The sequence below is a fragment of the Anabrus simplex genome, chromosome 13, assembly GCF_040414725.1.
Source record: "Anabrus simplex isolate iqAnaSimp1 chromosome 13, ASM4041472v1, whole genome shotgun sequence".
Classification (NCBI taxonomy): Eukaryota; Metazoa; Arthropoda; class Insecta; order Orthoptera; family Tettigoniidae; genus Anabrus; species Anabrus simplex.
Window position 1 is genome coordinate 102,613,995 of NC_090277.1, and position 20,475 is coordinate 102,634,469.

The following is a 20,475-nucleotide window of genomic DNA, read 5'->3' on the forward strand; positions in this document are numbered from 1 at the left end:
TATTATCAACAGCCTTCAGAGATCCTGATAATGAGCGGACAGGACCATACAGCTCTTTCAGTCCTGCATAAAATTGCATAAGTCCCTGATACCTGAGAATTTCTGAAGTTGCTTTGCTTTTTGCTGCCACCAGTTGTCTTGAAAACGCATTTTCTTCTCTCTGGAGGATGGATCTCGAGAATCGGATGGATAGACATCCCGTTTAGCCTTGATGAATTTCAAGATTTCTTCATTATTATTATTATCAAACCTATTAATATGTATGTATTGAATAAATAATGGGCGGTGAGGGACTCTTGAACAAATGAGACATAGACGCCCTATTTCAGCGCTTGCAAGCAACAATGTACACAGGTAGAGAACGGCTCTGTTGGCAACTCTGTATTCTTTGTTTAGTCAGTTGTTTATCAGATGTCTGAAGTGTGTACATTGGCAAATTGTTGTTTTGTGCACTCCGTTGTGTTTTAATTAAAGATTGCAAAATGGGTGATCAACGAAAAAAGCTGTTGTGACTATGGATGAGAAACTTCATGCAGTACAGTATGTGTATCCATAACAAACACTTATAACTAGCATGTACTACGTAAGAAGTCAGGAAATATTAATAAAATTGGGTTTTGATATAAAAAGGGTATTTTTAATGGTACAGCTGGGGTCGTTAGAGAGTATGTATAGAACTCCGACCTATCCAGCTTGATCTTCTGCCGCATTAATCCGGATAGCCAAGAGTCTATTGTACTCCACATGGCCTGTCACTGACAAAGTAAGCATGCTATTGATCACAACAGAGGCGAGTGTAGACAAGACATAAATCTGTTGACTGTGGGGGGCTGGGGTAATACTGATTTACTTTTATAAGTTGCTGGTCGTTAAAGAGGAAATTGAGAGAACTATACAGAAACATATACAGAGAGAGTCATCTAAAATGTGCTCTTCAAATAACTCGTAAACTATTAACTATCCTAACTTTCAATAATCTTACATTAGGACTCATTATCAAACGCAAGTACATTTCCTCAGTGTCTATATCTACTGAGATAACAGGACTAACTTCGGCTTTAATGGAACTGTGCTGTTTTCTACACATAACTTACGAGTTGCAGACATTGCAGATTCAGAGTATGATTATTTTCAAAATCTTCTTGAGAAAATGGAATGTTTTCAATCGTGCTCTGTTCATCAGATGTGAACCACCCTATCAAAATGAAAATGAAAGATTACTTCTGGAAACATGGTTTTGTAATTTGAAAACATTTTTGTGAGATGCTGCTGGTAATGATTTTTAAAAATCTGTTTTTTGTTTTTTAATCTGGACAGTCAGATGACATGCTTGCTGCGTATGAATTCTGAGCTGTTGATGTAGAGTTCCTCACATGCCTCTGACAGCTAGATATTCATTCTGTCGCGCCTGTAAATACACTATAACATATCATCATAGGTAACGCGTAAAGGGAAAATGGATATGCAAAGTCTTCTGAGGGAAATGGCAAATAGAGTTTTGGAACTCTCTTGACCTTGACCTTCCAAAATTGTAAAGATACTCTCAATGGCACAAGTTCATAATTTGTTACATCAAAACATTTAGATTAAAGTGAAGTTTCTAATCACATCATTTTGGCTTATGAATGATATTGGCAGTTTGACTGGGCTCGTCTACCATGTTTTGTTTTGTAAATTATATTAATATTTAAATTTAGAGTCCTTGTTCTTGTCTCCAGCAATTTCTGTAATTTTCCTTTTGTTTCTTTTATTGTGGAGCACAAAAGCCAGCAGTGTCTGAGTAAAAATGTAAATCTCCACCACAAGAAGTTACTAGACAGCTCTTGTACATCACAAAATTAAATGGAATAAACGGCGTCTCATTTGATTTGGCACTGTTCAAGCTAATGCGATGTATTAGCCAGGGCAGGACAAACCCTAGTGAACGCAGTTGCAGAATTTTTTGATAAAAATATTTCCTTTTTTAATATGTATTTTGTTAATTTTTATGATTTTATTCCTTTATTTGTTGAGTCTTCATAATGTGTTGAACTTTATTATTCAAAGGCTCAAGTTGGCAAAATATAAAAATGTTCACTGAGTTTGATACGGTAATTGTTAGATCACACTAAAATATTCCTTAATATTTCATGTTGAAGCAAGATTGTTTCCTATGACAAATTTTGACTCCCTGAAATTTTCTCGGTAGGTGCTGTTGGTTTGAGAATAGTTCTGTTAAGAATTAGTATTTCAATAATATCGTCAGTAATCTGAGTTGAATATCAGTTTTCATATTAACGTAAACATACAAGAATTGATTTGAACGTGGTCTAAGTGGCTCTATTCTTTCTTGCTTAAGCTTACAAGCTTCCCGCATCAGTTGGCAATTAATATCGCAGACATTTGGCCAGTGTTACTGCGGTTTAAAAAAAAAATCAAAATTGAACTTGTAGCAGTCCTGTGGTTGTAGTCAGGTTTCTCACAGACTTGCCTGCAATTAGCTCATCTGCCCAGTAGTGGTTGTCACTGGATGTAAAAAAAAAAAATATATATATATATATATATATTATGGGAGGGTTATCTGGAAAGTATAATTGATCATGGGTCTAAACAGAAAAACTACTTTAGTGTGCTTTTCCTCTTCTTTTTCGCTGTCAGAGTTTGGACATTCTGAGATATGAATTGTAAGAAATCTTGGATGATATTAGAATTTCGTTCACCGGGCGAGTTGGCCGTGCGCGTAGAGGCGCGCGGCTGTGAGCTTGTATCCGGGAGATAGTAGGTTCGAATCCTACGATCGGCAGCCCTGAAGATGGTTTTCAATGGTTTCCCATTTTCACACCAGGCAAATGCTGGAGCTGTACCTTAATTAAGGCCACGGCCGCTTCCTTCCAACTCCTAGGCCTTTCCTATCCCATCGTCGCCATAAGACCTATCTGTGTCGGTGCGACGTTAAGCCCATAGCAAAAAAAGAATTTCGTTCAGAATTTTACCACCAGATCCTTGAATTGCTCTAAGTTTATAAGTGGAGTTGCAGTGTGTTCTGATATATGCCTTAGATTCTCAGTTTGATACTTGGAGAATTTGGAGGTAAGGCCTTTATATTTTTTTGAAACTGACATTCGTAAAGTGCATGTTTACTGTAAAGAAATGTATATATTAGTGATAGTCTAATTATATTGCTCAAATGGGTGGAAAAGAATCCAGGAAAACACAGTCCAGAATAACGTGCATTATTTACTAGATTCCTTCCTCTGAATGGTGTGTCCTGCAGGCAGTGATTGCCGTATTTGCTCACACATAACTCGCCACCGTGTATGTCTCGCACCCCATTTTTAACATTTGAAATTGCAGGAAGAAGAATCCCCGCACATAACTCACATTAATTTCTGACATCATAAAGACAAACGGTACATACACGAAATAAAGTTTGAGTATTCTGTGGACGTGCCTACATTAAATATCGGAACTGTACCCATTGCTGTTATGGTACTTTGTTCGTGACAGTACAAGAAGAAGCTGTATTTCTTTCTACCTGCAGAACGGTTGAGGCTAGCTGTTGTAACAGAAATACCTAACCCTCAAACCCCCGCCCCAAGGCCGCATTCCTAGGCAGTCAGTCACACTCAGCCATCCCTCTCACTCTTTCATCTTTGTCAGTATGTTTATCGCTACCCGTCCGGCAGAGCTGATAATGTGAATTGGGAGTGTTTCCTTGTCCATGCAGTCGAGTGATCACAGTATTAGGTTTCATCCATCTGTTGTATTGGAAAATTCTAAATTCCCATGGAGGGAATTAGATATTTTTCACCAATAGAGCATGTCAAAAACATCGGATGTAAGACTTTTCAGGAGTTTGCTCTACTAACCAGCTTTTCGTCTTAGGTCTGACATTAGACTCGTCAGAGTGGGATACATATGCAGTTATCAGATTGTGCCTCATATATAGGCTTCTGATAAGCTCACCTGCATACACCCAGCGTCAGTGGGTAGGGTCTGACACATCCCACTCTGACGAGTCTAATGTCAGACCTAAGACGAAACGCTGGTTAATAGAGCAAACGCTTGAAAAGCCTTACATCTGATATGCATCTGTTGTATTGTCGACAAGTGCCAGTATTCTGTCTTCACGTTTCATTCTTGTTTCTCGGTTAAGTTTTCTTGTGTAGGTCGATCTTTAAGTTATGGAGAACTGTGGGAGTTATACAGCTGGGTTTAAACTCAGTGATAAAATATGCTGAAGAACATGGTAAAAGAGCTGCCAGTCAAGAATTCAGTGTGACTGAGTTTCATGTTCGCTACTGGCATAAACAGAAACTGGAACTGAGGGAAAAGTTTGAAGGTATGGATTACAAAACAGGGAGCCCATAAATGTTCACCTAATTATAGTGTCTATAGACATCTGACCAACTCCATTGAATGGGTGGGCAGTGTTGTATTTTAAATGCGTAAGGCATATTCTTGTGCAGCCTAAATTCTGACAGCAGAGGAAATATTATGCATTAGACAAAGAAAATCCTATAGAGAATAAACCACCATGGGATTATATTGTTACACTGGTCAAAATGTCTGCACAGCTAGCAATGAGAAAGAAGCCAAAGCTTTGGTAGCCAGTTGTCCTGCCCTGGTCAATCCCCTGTCCCCCTTGTACATACACAGCAGCAGAAGCCACCACGGTCTCTCCAGTGTGTAAGTGAAAAACCATTCTCTCTACTGTAGACTGCTGCATGTTTGTGTTTGATGGACAGCGCTGCACACATATTCACTTGCCAACACTTGGGTCCATCATTATGTTGTATTAACATCGCCTCCAATCTCTGTCATGATTTATTAACTGGGGTTTATTTCATCAAGTCAGATCGGCAACGATTTTACCTGAATGTGGTAGATTTCTAACATAATAAGTTCTGGTAAGTAATGGATAGTTATGTTTCCTAGAGAATGTGTGAGAAATATTTCCTGGCTGAATTCCTATATATCGTCTTTATATGCCATATCTGGTCCCCCTCATGTTTGCAATCTCTACAGCATACACATTTTGGTTTCTTGCTAGGTGAAAAAGCTGCTGGGCATTATGGATGTTTGTCCATTCCTTTTTACAGGAACAATTGCAAGAGGAAACATACCATCTTTTAAAACCTACATTACAAAGGAAGATCGAGAGTTGTTGTGGAATTGAATGCAGGGAGAGAGGAAAAAAGAAAGCACTCTTTATTCTTATATTTGTTACAAACTCAAAATGATTTATGGATTAAATGGGGCAGAAAATGTTTATGGATGATAATTACTTAACAGAGAGAAACGTACTAGCCTTAAACACCTTTTCCGGCCTGTTTCTGCTTGAGTTTACACCACATCCTTCGGTACATTTTTTACTATGGTATATATGAAATAAAAGAGAGTCCATTCTTGGATTAAAGGCAATATTTTACTGGATTAACCCAGTAGGTGGTCACACATTTCTCGTAATTTCAGTGGCAACATATGAAATGAAATAGGCCCCAGGAATTCTTCCCATAGTACACATCAACATTCAGCCTCAACCAAAAGAGATTTACCTCGATACAAGAGATTTAAAAAATGACTGGCATTCATCTCGGGCACATGTCACTAGTAAGCTGACAGAAAATATATGGCAAGTAAATATGGTTGTTGCAATGCTAATGTCAAGAATTCATTTTGTAAGACTTGATGACATTCTCTGCTTGTAAGTTGAATGTGTGAATATGAAATGTGTCACATCCAATATACTGCCTACTTTTGCTGTCTACTTTTATGCCCAATGTCATGCATGGTATGTTGGTTTTAGAATCAATTTCTATGTATGTATTCTACTTACAGTTCTTTTTACAGGAACAATTCTCTCAGTGATTTTTTTCTTTGCTATGCATATATTGAATTCCCCTCGTAATCAAAAATGCTCACCGTATGTGCATTTATTTTCATATTTATATGTCAGTTTTACAACTGTTCTTTAATCTTTGTCGCTAATAACTCTATAAGATTCTACAGATGGTTTCTGAAAGATTTTTGCTCTGAAAATAATTAAGCGAGATGTCTTAGTAGTAGATGGGAAGCAAGGCTGTAGTGTCAACAACACTGTTCTGTCTTAATTAGCAATTATTTCTCTCAAAAATGTAAAGCTGTAACTAAGAAATATATGAGAATTTGGTACTGCAATTAGGGTTACCACATTCTGCAATCCCAAAATGAGGACACCCTCAACAGGATTGATCAAGATGCTCTTAGGACTGCCAAATCCTGAATGAAACATCATTAGTTCCATTTTATGTTGTCAAATAGCTATATTTACATAAGAAACAAAGAGAATTAAAATATTACACACATTGCACATATGTACACTTTAGAGCCCATGTCCGTGGAGTATTTCTTACTGGACTGAATCTTTAACAGTTACTTTTGTTGACACAGATATTCAAAATAGTTTTGCAATTCACAGGTCTAAAGTTAAATTTTACCATTGCAATCCCCTTTTACAGTATCATCTTTCAGTCTGTTTCTTTCCTTTGTCCACTGTTCCTGTATTAAGAACACCCGCTCAACACAAGTGTTATGGATTGACACAGTTAAGTGAAAACCAGAAGGAAGGAGAGCTATCACAGCTATCTCTAATCTTGCTAAAAAGTTTGATACATCGATTGTAAGTAACAAATGGTGTAATTCAATAATACTTGTTGACGAAACGCGATGAAAACAAAAATCAAAAAGATCTTACTTCCCAAAAATTTAAAAAAAAAAAGCAGTCATTAGCAGAAATCTTAAAAATGAACGTAGGCGCTGCATTATACGTCAAAAATGCAGATGTATGGTAACTCTAACTTCAGTATCATACAATAAAGTTGTATGTAGTAGACATTCGCACTGAGCTTGATGAGGAAGTGGTGGTGGTGATGCAATGTAAAATACTAACATTCCAGATTAGCTAATACTGATTTCTAGAAGTGTGTCAGATCAGGAGAAGAACTAGACCAGCAGTGTGGTGTACACTCACATGACACTGAAAGGAAGGAAGAAAGTGCTTACAGAATATTCCCCGCTAACGAGTGATCTTTGCTGTCCTAGGACAGCATATTCACTCAGAATTATTTCTGTTTTTGAAGGATTGATTCTGTATGTCCAGCTGAAGTTAAGCAAGGAAAAAATTAACTTGCTCAGATCTTAAATGAGTTTCAAGCTTCCACGGTCTGTTACTACTACTACTATTACATTCTTTGTCCAGGTTGGACCGTCTTAACCTTATACATATTTTATATATAGGCAGTCAGCATTTTAAATTAATGTACCCCTACTCGATCCAGATCAACACTGAAGGTGGTCTGTGTACTTCGCCTTGCATCACATCTCTACCCTGAGGCTCACTTGAACCCCAGATACATCTTTGGAACATCTAGAACATTTGTATCTCACCTGGCAGTTAGATGGTAAATTACTGTTCCGTAACTTGGGAGAGTTCTATGCTTTCACGTGCTATCATCATCATCATCAATTCCTTTCAGTGAGCCGGGTAAGATGTTTTAGAACAATCTGCCTCCATTCCTTATGGTCTTGATATGCTGCTTCTCTCTCTGAGCATCCCATGATTCTCCTCTCTTCTCTAATCTGGTCTAACCACCTTTTTCTAGGGTATCCAATCGGTCTCCATCCCGGAGTGATCTTCTCAAAATACTGCCTTGGAATTTGCTATTTGCTTTACGTTGCACCGACACAGATAGGTCTTATGGCGACAATGGGACAGGAAAGGCCTAGGAATGGGAAGGAAGCGGCCGTGGCCTTAATTAAGGTACAGCTCAGCATTTGCCTGGTGTGAAAATGGGAAACCACAATGGGAAACCCACTATCTCCCGGTGCGAGCTCACAGCTGTGCGCCCCTAACCGCATGGCCAACTTGTCCAGTCCTTGGAATTTGAGTCTACTGCACCTGCTTAATGTATCCTAGCCACTTCAACCTTGCAACATTCGGCCTTTCTTCCACGGTCAGGTTGACCTGCAGGTCTCTTCATATCTGGTCATTCGTAATTGTCCTTCCTTGTTTTCTGTACAGCTGATCTAAGGAACTTTATTTCAAAAGCTCAAGTTGACTTTCTTCTCTTTTATGTAGGACGCAACTCTCCAGACTATATGTCATGATGAGTAGGAGGTAAGTTTTAAACATGGTCTGTTCAGCCGTTTGTGGAACTCCTTTGTCCTACACTATGTTCTGTAGTTGATGAAAGATGTCGGATGTTTTGCCCTCCGTAGTGGTAATTTGTGTATAGGTATCCAATGATTGTTGATTTTTTAACCATGCTCTACATTAATGTCGAAGTGTTTGTTCATTTATTTATTTATTTATTTATTTATTTATTTATTTATTTATTTATTTATTTATTTATTTATTTATTTATTTATTTATTTATTTATTTATTTTACGTCGTATTTACACAGATAGGTCTTGTGGCTATGATGTGATTGGTAAAGGGTAGGAGTGGGAAGGAAGCAATTGTTGCCTTAATTAAGGTACATTTGCCTAGAGTGAAAATGGTAAACCACAGAAAAGCATCTTCGGGGCTGCTGAAAATGGTTCGAACCCACTATCTCCAGAATGCAAGCTGATAGCTACGTAACCCAAACTGCACAGCCACTTGCTCAGTCAAGTATTTATTTTTATGGCCTTCTTTTTGCTAAAGCATTCCTCTCGAACAAATTACAAATTTTCATTTGATAAAACAAAGATTTTAATATCTGTGGCCTAGAACCTCGAAACACGTGAACGACATGAATTTAGAGGAAGGTTACGAAATCACAAATTGTTGTATACTTATTATTCATAAAATATCACTGTGCAGGACGGAATATGAAAATACTGGAACCCCAAGTTACAGAACAGCACCAGAAATTCCCTAACTGACCATCGGGTGTGATACCTGTTTCAGATGTTGCAAAGATGTGGGATCCATTGGGGGTATGGAGATACAGTATAAGGCAATTAGCTGCTTGGGGAGTCCAGTTACATAGGATTGAGGGGGGACACATCATCTGTAAAATGTACAATGTGGACAAATGACCTAGTAATATCCAGAATTGTTTTAATCAAAACGTCATCAGGGACTTGCTTCAGGCAGCATTGGTTGCTTCTTGTACCACCAGATTGTGCAACTAGCTGCTAGTCTTTTATATTTCATGCAACTTTGGCTCTATTTTTGACATGTAATTCCACTTCCAAGGTAGATATTGTGTCAATGAATCTAATATTTTACCACAATGGTAGATAGCTTAAGGTACTTTTAGAAAAATGAAAGTAGTAATTTCTTTATATCTGAGGAATTTATAAATTTTTAAAAAATTTTTAAAAGAGAATTTGTGGTTGTAGTAGAAGAGGGGACAGTTGCCACTCTGAGATAACATAGATTATCGCTAGATTCGCAGTGCTTATCCTGTCTCTCTGATGAGCAGTAGGCGAAAGCTCAAATACAGCAAACTTTCGATTATCCGGTTTGTGGGTTATTCGTGCACTCTCGAGGTTTGTTGTATTCTTATGTTCATTTTATTTCCCTTATTTTTGTCATAGCATTTTGAATACGTGTGAACTGTTCACTTGAAATTTGAGCATGCTCTCGATTGCAAGTGCCACGGCGCTTGCTTTGTTCGAGACTTAAACTCGAAACAATTTATTTATTCAATACACAACATGGTAGACCAGTGGCATGCAACTTCAACTGCGTTTGGTGTTGCATGGAGAAGATCTTCTCCTGTACAAGATGCAGGACACAGTATGCAATCCAGTAGATGATCCATTGTCTAAGGTTCTCGCAGTCACAGTTAATGTTGTCGACAGGGAAGCGCTATTTCTGGAGATTGCTTTTGGATTGTCCATCTCCAGGATGACGACAATTGAGTGATCTCCACACAATCCAGATAGGAGACTGATTCTGCACATACAGTAGTGCCCCTGCATAGGTACATGGAGTAGAATTTCCTGTACCGAATTATCAGCAATACAGAAGCAAATCAATGAGAGATATGGATGATAAAAAAACGGCCCTTTTCAACGCCAAAATTGACAGTCATTATTCTAAGCAATGTAATGTATAGCAGTTCTTTTTTGGTGTTCTTTGATAGGAGTCATGGCTAGGAAGTGAAAGAAAGTGCTTGTAACTTCAAAACAAAAGCTTGAATTAATTGAAAAATTTGATAAGGGAGAACCAGTAAAAAAAATTAGCGAATGATTACGGGATTGGTGTTCAGACAGTTCAAGTGACTTTAAAAATAGCAAACAGGAACCCTTAGAATTCACTAGAAGGTTACGAAATCAGAAATTGTTGTATACTTATTATTCATAAAATATCACTATGTAGGACAGAATATGAAAATACTGGAACCCCAAGTTACAGAACAGCACCACAGAACATTCATCCTTGTATACGAAAGAACTTAAATGAATCTCGAAAGCAAAAGAATATTACAGATTATTTTTTGCTGAACGACAAAAAGTGACATTTTGTCTATTATACATTTTCTTTTTCTACCTCAAGTGTTCTACCAGCAACAGATGGTTTAAATGATTTTTACATTGGCCTACTTTATCGATAAAAGTGGTTATCGAATGTCTTAATTGTTTGTCAAATTGGCAGGTTTCGATCGTGACTCAGTCCGGTGCTCAAATACTTCAGCCCCGTGTTGGTAGATTTACTGGCACGTAAAAGAACTCCTGTGGGGCTAAATTCCGGCACCTTGGCGTCTCCGAAAACTGTTAAAAAATAATTAGTGGGACGTAAAAAATAATAACACTATTAATTGTTTGACATTATTGCATTTTCAAACAGCATTTTACATTCTGTATTATTAAAAATTTTGTTTTGCATTAAAATGAACAAAATCTTATCCATGTTTTCGGTTGTCTGTGAGAATTTGTCTGGTGATTGGTCCAGATAATTGAGAGTTTGCTGTATCAGAAAGAAAGAAAGAAAGAAAGAAAGAAAGAAAAACCTGTTGTTTTGCATGCTTTAACCTTGTACTTTTGGCTACATTGTGAAGGAACTCACAATAATGATATAAACTCAGTGCAGTGTTCCTTCTGTTCTGTTAAAGCAGTGTGCAGTTTTTCCTCATCAGTGCAGGTTAATATTAAACAATTCTTGGTAGTAACTGATCAGATGTTCAAAGTGCTCTAGAAAACATGAATTAAAGCTTTCCTGTCATATTATATTTTCATGTTACATTGTGTTCATAACTCTCAAAGCTGATCAACATGCTGTTCCAGTTACTCTCAATAGAATTTAACATTGTGGCTCTTACAATGGGTGATTTTTTGTTAATGACTTGTCCAAGGTTGTCAAACATCATTAAATGTTGATCATTTGGAAGACATTGTTGCTGACAGGTTCTACTACACACACCCAGAACACAGATTCACTTAAATCATCCAATTCATTTCTTTCATTCTATGAAGCATTGTTTGGCAGACAGGTGGGAACCAGCTGGAATTGCATCTCTGCTACTGTACTGAATGTGGATATAGGACATCTTATTTTCTCTTCTCCTTTATCTTTTCCGCAATGGTGCGGTGGGCTTTTCTGGTCACCTTCCACCAGTAGCTTCTGTCGTGGACTTTGTTCATTCTCATCAGTATTGGCATTGTCCAGGTTTCTTCTAACACTGACTGTCTTGTTTTGGGTCCTGCTATTGCAAGCCTGACCTCAGTTCATCATTGAAAGTAATTTAACCATCTCAATCAGTATTCTCTGAGATTGATGATGCTCTAAAATATTTGGATAGTGTCATTTCAACCAGAGTCCGGTGACTCCAAGGGCACACCCTAACATCTCCCAACATGGCTACATGGAGGTTCTGTTTGTTCTCTTTGCAACTTAACATTCTGAGCCATATAGAATGGCTGAAGAGATGGATGAACAACCGTTTTATGAATTCTTTACCCTTGAGGTTAAGTCGGACCTTCTCATCACATAGAACTTCTGTAGCTGCCTGCCGTTTGGCCCAACTGTTGTTTATATGATTGGTAATATTCCCATCAATGTTGGTGTTTTCCTTTGTTACTGATCTTAAATCTTACCTCCTGCCAATCATGACATATGGGTTGGAGACCTGTGTGTTATTGAAAAGAGACATTAGCAAACTGCAAGCATGTGAAATGAAATTGTTACGATCTGCCATGCAAAAAACAAGAGGAGACAGAATTAGAAATGACATGCAAGTGACCTGTACGATGGAAGAAAGACTACGCATTGCACAGTTGAAATGGTTTGGGCATGTGCAAAGGATGGAAGAGGCTAGAACCCCCAGACAATACTTGGAAATGGCAGTACCTGGAAAGAGACCTGTTGGATGTCCCAGAAGAAGGTGGCTGGACCAAATAAATGCAGACCTTGTCGAGAAAGGAACAACACTGCAGGATGTGAAACGAGAGGAGCTCTGTAATGACAGGAACCGATGGAGGCATATTGTCTACAAAAGTCCTACCCAGCCTGCTGGAAGGATACCCATATGATGATGATGACTGATCGAAGATATTTGGACTTATTTGTCGTCATGACCTCTTCGTCTTACAATTTTTAATCCTTCATGGCTAAGTATTGTCATGGAAAATTTGAAGTACAGATATGTTGTCTTCATTCTGATCATTTTAAGCCCATTTCTTTCTGACACATTCTGCCACAGATCAACCTTTCCCTGTGTTACTTTCACTTACAATCACTGTATTATCTAGAGAGATTATGCTCCATGTGTTTCTTCAGGTATCTTAAGGGTTTGTTTATTATTATTAATTATATACAATCGTATCAGCACACACTTTTTTAAAACATAACCAGTTTTCGGACACTAAGGTCCTTTGTCAGTACTCGACCAACAGCCTGAGCAACAGGGCTACATTTTAAACTCATTTAACCAATTTTGACGACACACTCATGTGGACTTAAATTTAAATTTTAATACTGATGATGGAGCTTAGTCCGAAAACCAGTTATGTTTTAAAAAAGTGTGTGCTGATACGACTGTATATAATTAATAATAATAATAATAATAATAAAAATAACTACATCAGCACTGTTAATAAGAAATGGCTTTGATATTTCATAATGATTATAATTCGTTATGTTAAGGGGGTATAAATTCTCACATTCATCCATGTGACACTGCCATAGGCCTTTTCTACACAGTTGGTACATTTCTTTGACATTCTGCGAGCGAAAATTGCATCTGTTGTGGATCTGCCAAGCATAAAACCAAATATATTTTGTGTAATCTGGGTCTCTTCTCGCATTCTTCCATCAGTGACATCTAATGTGTGAATTATGGTAAATTGAAGCAAGCATGGAAGTATTGCTTGGGGAAAATTATCTACAAGTTCAGGACATATTGTTCGTTAACAACATACCTATCTACAGTTTTTTACTATTTTGTTGGCTTAAGTTTGCAATGTCAAATTGTCAACATATTGTAAGTTTTTGTAGAGTGCTTAAAGTAGGAATTTTAATACAGATTATAATGAGTTCAAGAGGCTAGGCGATTAAAAGGTATTGACAAAGTTTGATTGTGGCTTGTCACATGATAGCTCTACATGTCTTTAAAAGTTTGTAACAAAACCCAAGAGAGATGCTTGATAATCTTTTTGTTTTGCCTCTTAAAACAACAGTCAGAATAATGCAAGCCATTGCCTGTGGCAGGAGAAATTTAATTCATGTTCTTCATATCTGTTTTATAGAATTTACAAATTGTATAGTATGGAGCTTATTTACAGTCAGTAAGCAGAAAAATAGAATACCATTTATAATATGACCAGTGTAACTCATTATAAATGGAGCTTTTTTAAAAATTATTTAGTATACTCTAAAATTCTACCAAATGCATGTTGTAGAAATGCTGTCCCCACCACCTAGAAAAGAATTCTCTTGACTCACCCCGACCTGTACCAGTAGTTACCATATATGTAGTTTGAATGTTTTATTCTAGGGTCAGGTGTAATCTGAAGCCTTCTGCTCTAACAAACTCTGGCAGAACTAAGTAGTTATAAATTATGCTATAGATAGCGTATCTTGCTGCCTTTCTCTGTGTTATTTTTTTAGCAGAGCTTGCAAATACTTATTGAGTAACAGGTATAGTTTTTATACATGTGGTATCTTTGTACGTGCCACTGTTGAGGAAGCAAATGTAAATTTTCGAGTTCTGTTTCCATGTATAGGTTTTATAAGCACTACATAAAGATGATGTGGACCACGCTTAAGTTCTGTAAATGTTGTATCAGCCTTATCTTGACTTTTGGAAAACCATTTTATAGATTGATGATTACTTATTAAGCTAAATGGCCATGTAAAGCAACATAATTTTGTTTGCTGGGCCATTGAGAACCCTTACAATTCTCACATAAGATTTAAGTGATCTTAGAGACTGACTGAGAAGGTGTTTGCAGTGGAAAGGTCATGGGACTTGTTTTATTGTTTTGCAGCAATTCCACAAATGGATTGGCCATTGTGACACAACAGTATGGCTATATGGGTCATACAACCTCTCCCATGTGCATTTTTGCCTTTGAGGAATCCTGGAAGAATAGCTTTTGCTTAGAATCTACATAATCTGAACATTTACAACAATTTATCAAACAGCTCTTCCAGAACTTGGATATGAATCATCAGTTTTATTGTACCTTCTGTGATTTAATGGCTAAACAACTTGAATTGTGTCAAGGCTCATGTTTTTTGTTATAAACTTATTGGTTCCTCGAGCCAAAGGTTGATAGGCAGCGATTCTTCTTCTCCATTCCTCTGTTTTTCTGTTAATCGTTTCATTCGAGCCTAGGATTTTACATTCATATCATCAGTGATCTGGTTAATGAAATAAATATTAGCCTGCCTTTTCTACTCTTTTCCCCTCCAAAACGTTAACCATAAGAACATTGTAGAGGCGCGCGGCTGTGAGCTTGCATCCGGGAGATAGTAGGTTCGAATCCCACTATCGGCAGCCCTGAAGATGGTTTTCCGTGGTTTCCCATATTCACACCAAGCAAATGCTGGGGCTGTACCTTAATTAAGGCCACGGCCGCTTCCTTCCAACTCCTAGGCCTTTCCTATCCCATCGTCGCCATAAGACCTATCTGTGTCGGTGCGACGTAAAGCCCCTAGCAAAAAAAAAAACATTGTGCTGTACAAGTGGCAGAATATCTGATCTCGTTTCAATAGCTCTTTCCAAAGACCTCTCTTTTCTCCAATTGTTGTAAGCACATCCGCACTAGTCACTTTTGCCATGAAGGACATTCTTCCCACTCATTTCCAGCACCACTTCTCAAATGCCTCTAATATTCTCTTTTCAATTTTGCAAACCGTCCATGTTTCTGAGCCCAAAAGAGCAACACTCAAGATGTAAATTTTTATCGATTTTACTTTCAGAATGTTAGATTTGTCCTTTTGTGGTTGAGTGTAACATTGGCTTGGCCAATTCTGCTCTTTATGTCAGTTTTGCTTCGTCCGTCTGCAGTAATTTGTACCTTGCCAGAACGTGTAAAATTGGATGCACAGTTTTGTAATAAGCGTTGAAAACTATGTACATGGGAACAGTACTTAAAAATTATTTAGTCTAATCTAGATGTTATTCCATCTAATAATAATAACAATAATAATAATAATAATAATCCAGATACAAGGTACAAAGAACTAAACTTAATTTGTCATGTCTCAATTAAGGCTAGGCAAGAAGACTTGAAGAATTGAAATTATGACAAATGTTTTGAGATTTTTTTCACTAAGTTCTTGTTAATATCTGATAAGTAGGGAATATTGGATTTTTATAATATTTGTAATCTCTGTTAATGCTTTCTTTCTTGTCTCTGTTTTCAGCAAACAGTTAAATAATACAAGTAACAATCTCCTAGATTTATCAGAATTTGATGCGTTTAGCACAAATAATCAGAACAATCAGCCGCCTACTACGTTGGTAACGGAGACAATGGGGGAGTTTGAACAGATTCTGGATCTAGCCAACGAGAACGTGACAAGCAATGGACCTACTCCACAGCCGTTTATCGCATTCCAGGACAACCTGGGAAAGAAGCAAGACACGTCCGTCACTGGTCAGTACAGCTTGTAAAACATCTTGCAACTAAAAGTTTGTAAGTAAATTGGTTTAGTGCCTATAATGTTGCTGGTTGCTTTTTCATGCTCAAGGGTGTGGAATTGAATCTCAGCACAGGGTTGTTTTGTGTTTGAGAGAATTTGAATGTGACAAGATTTATGTTCCCCTTATCTTTCTGCTGTGTGCATCAGCAACAATATTACACATGCTGAACAACATAGTCAGTTGCTGAAAATGCCTGGAGAAATGCTTTTGTATAATCTTCAGAACAAATTCTCTTTTTGCCTCATAAAACAGTCCGTGCAGTGTGGTTTGCCCCTTCTTTTTTCGATTTGCATTAATGATGTCTCCCAAAACCTAACGCATTGCAAATACCATATTTATGCTGATGATGTACAAATGTACCTTCATACATCTCCAGATCGAATATTTTCGGCCATAGACAAAATAAATCAGGATCTAACATAGTTTTCTTCTTGGTCTTTGAGATGTGGTCTTACATTAAACCCAGCAAAAACGCAAGCCATCATCCTTGGATACCTGAAACAACTTGCAAAGGTCAATTGACCAGAGATTCCATCTATAAGATTATGTAATACTAACATACTGTTCACGTCATCAGTAAAGTCCTAGGCGTTACTTTCGATGATAACATGTCATGGAAAATGCATATTACGAACATCACTCAGAAAACATTCTTTGCATTGCACATGCTGCGCAGGTATAAATACTTATTTCCTGAAAAACTAAAAAGAAATGTTGATAGAATCTCTGGTTTTCCCTCATTTCGACTATTGTGACCTGATTTATAGAGACACTGGGTGCAAGTTATTGAGCAGATTACAACGTGGTCAAAATTCATGTGTGAGATACGTCTGTAACCTACAGTAGTATGACCATGTAACTCCTTCATATAACCACTTATCTTTGCCCCAACTAGAAATCCATCACACTGTGCATACCCTATGCCATCTCCATAAAATACTTCATTCTTCACAGTCATTTTACCTTACTTCATGTTTCAAAATACCTATCTTCTTATCACAGTCTTAACACCAGATCTACTAATAATTCTATCCTTGCATTACCTACCCATAGATCTGCCATTTACGATAAATCATTCACGGTAATTGCCTGCCGGGAGTGGGACCTCCTTCCCGAAAGTATCAGAGGTTTAAGCGCTATTCGCACTTTCAAGGAAGCTCTGTGGAGACATTTTATGCACCAGTAAGGTTCACCTGTAAACTTGATGCTGCTACTTACAACCATTCTATTGTCATGGATGTTCTGGTAGAAGATTAGTCTAAAATTCTTACCCGATCTGTTTTTCAAATTTTATTAAATTTTATGTACTACCTCCTTTTACATGTAGGATATTAGTTTTAAGAATTTATCCTTTTATTATACCTAATTTATTTCATCTTCATTTAACCTTATCACTTATCATTCTCCTACTACTATTAATTTAATTAGTATTAAATCTGTTATTGTAAAGTGATACAATGTAATATATGTATATTTCAGTGCCTGGTTAGATGGAAGAGAAGGCCTGAAGGCCTTAATCTTGCCAGGTAAAAAGAAACATTAACTAACTAATCACAACCCTCATCAATGCTAATTTCTTGTTCTGGTGCCCCTCAAAAGGTTGGCCGCTATCTTGGAATAAGTTTTTTTTCTTATTTTGTGTGAGAAGCTGGATGGGAAAGGTTAAAATTTCTAGAATGCTTTTCATACGTTTTTCACCTTTCCTTGTCCCCTGTGGGTGGGGGCAGTAGAATAACACCCACAGTATTCCCTGTTTGTAAGAGGTGACTAAAAGGGGCCACAGGGGCTCTGAATTTTTGGAGCGTGGGTGCGCAAATACGGGGCCCTTAGCTGAGTCCTGGTATTGCTTCTACTTACTTGTGCCAGGCTCCTCACTTTCATCTATCCTATCCGACCTCTCTTGGTCAACTCTTGTTCTTTTCCGACCCCGACGGTATTAGACTCTCGAGGGCTAGGAAGTCTTTCATTTTCACGCCCTTCCTGGCCCTTGTCTTTCTTTGGCTGATACTTTCATTTTTTGAAGTGTTGAATCTCTCTGATTAGTGTTATATAGAGGATGGTTACCTAGTTGTACTTCCTCTTAAAACAATAATCACCACCACCACCACCACCTAGGATCTAAGCTGGTTTCTTTACCCACATCCACATTTTTCTGCTGCTATCATTTATACCTAGTTGTATTCATCATTTCGGAAGATGCGAGTGAAATGCACTGCTTTTCTGTGAGGGTCAAGACTTCTCATGATTTTCCAGCACAGCTGAATACCTCTTTGTTTGAGATATGGTCTATCCATTTGGAGAAGCTTGCAACCTACAAGATGCATTCTCATTATCTTTGCTTTTGATAATTAACCTTTTCAGTACCACATTTTACTCACCCTCATGCATACACATCCCGAGTTTTTCTGGATGTTTTAGCAATGGCTGAAATGGGTTAATTAGTTGGAAAAAATAGTACAAATATTTACAAAATTACAAATAATCATGGAAGGAAAGCATTAATCATTGTTGTCTCTTTCCTCTTTTGCTGGAACTGCATAACTGTGTGATCAGTTTCCACAGATTTATTCACGACAATATCCTAAATATTATCCTCAATCATGCTTTCATTACGCCTGGGAAGAGACAAGTAAGCTGTCAACATTAAACACAAGGCATAGAATTACAGTTAAAAAAAAAAAAAAATTAAGTGATTGCATCAAATTAACTGTCGCTTTCACAGGGCACTGCCCAACTTCATGGCTAAATGGTTAGCACGCTGGCCTTTGGACAAGAGATCCCGTGTTCTAATCCTGGGCAGGTCAGGGATTTGAACCTTCTTGCAGAAAGATTGGATGTTTGTGCCATCTTCAATATTAGATTTCATCCTCACAGGCGCACAGTCGCCCAAGGGCATAAACTCGAAAGTCCTGCACCAGACTTGTTCAGAGGCTGTACGCTATTACTATTCACAGGACACTGTCAGATGATAGCACCTCGCATTGAAAAACAGAACTGCAGCGTCAGACTAAACTTGGGACTGGGAGAGGCTGTTACATTTAAAATCCAAGTTAACTCGTGGTTGGGATGGTGGAAAATGTGTTGAGCTCAGAGTTAACTTGGTCGTTGCATGGGGAAGGTTAAAATTTCTAGACTGCTTTTCATATTTTTTTCACCTTTCCTACGATCTAAACTGGTTTATTTTTATTAATGCTGTAATCTTCTGTATTATTGCACATTCATCATAATATCATAATAGTTGCAGAGTTATAATCAGTTTGGATATTCTGTTTTATGCTACCAAGTGGGAGGACCTGTTACAGGGTTATTTTGGCGAATAAACAAAATTGAATGTTGGATGGGTGGCAGTCCTCTTAGGAGTTTAGCCATGAGTTTGTTTTTGTATACACACATTTTGGTGCCAATGATTGTTAAGACTTTGAAATTTAAATGATCTGACACCATGGTTAGCCAGTTCGAGTCCCGTTGGTCGAAAAAATTCTCCCCATCAGAATGTTGTAGTACCAATATAATGGTCCATTATTGGACATTATAAATTTTCGAGCTCACTCATTCTTGGTTGCCTGCGTTTCGCCCTCGTGTGCTAAGTTGGGCTCGTCACTTGGGACTTAGCACACCTCCCAAGACGCAAAGCTAGTGCATACCGTGGAGGCCACTGCAAAGGTTACTTGAAACCACCAGCAGTGCCAATGCACTATGAGAGCTATGTCTCATTTCCAAAAATTGATGCCTGCCTGGCCATCAGATGATATAGATGTTGATTCCCATAGGGAACTTAAAATATTTGTCCTGAATGAGTAAATTTATAATACCAATATAATGGTCCGTTATTGGACATTATAAATTTTCCAGCTAACTCATTCTTGGTTGCCTGCATTTCGCTCTCGTGTGCTAAGTCCCAACTGATTCCTATCCCATTATCGCCGTAAGACCTATCTGTGTTGATGCAACGTAAAGCAGCTTGCAAAAAAAAAATATATATATATATTGAACCCTGCGATTACTTGTGATTAGTACCATCACGCAAGGAACATTATGGGTCGACATTACTTGCAGTTAGTACCACTATGTGAGGAACACCATGAGTCTGTGTATAGTATCATATCATGGGTGGATCAGTATGGGTGTACAGTGCCCATGATTAGTACCACTATATGTGGTACACCATGGGTTTATGTTGCCTGTGATTAGTACCACTATGTGAAAAACACCATGGTCTGCGTTACCTGTGAGTAGTACATTACGTGTGATTATTACCACTATCTGAGGAACACCGTGAGTCTACGTTACTTGTGATAGGTACCGCTACATGTGAATCGCCATGGGCCTGTGTTGCCTGTGAGTGGTGCCGTAATGTGTGATACGCCGTGG

General features: G+C 37.9%; 1 protein-coding gene across 20 annotated transcripts in view; it reads left to right on the plus strand.

Annotated features, from left to right (window-relative positions):
- The window catches only part of LOC136885088 (ensconsin), a 762,268-nt gene that overhangs the window by 733,749 nt on the left and 8,044 nt on the right, over positions 1–20,475 (plus strand). For all 20 annotated transcript variants that reach the window (XM_068230157.1, XM_068230159.1, XM_068230158.1 and 17 more), the window contains one exon: positions 15,825–16,057. In XM_068230157.1, coding sequence (XP_068086258.1) covers positions 15,825–16,057 — 233 coding nt within the window. The remainder of the gene's footprint in view (positions 1–15,824; positions 16,058–20,475) is intronic.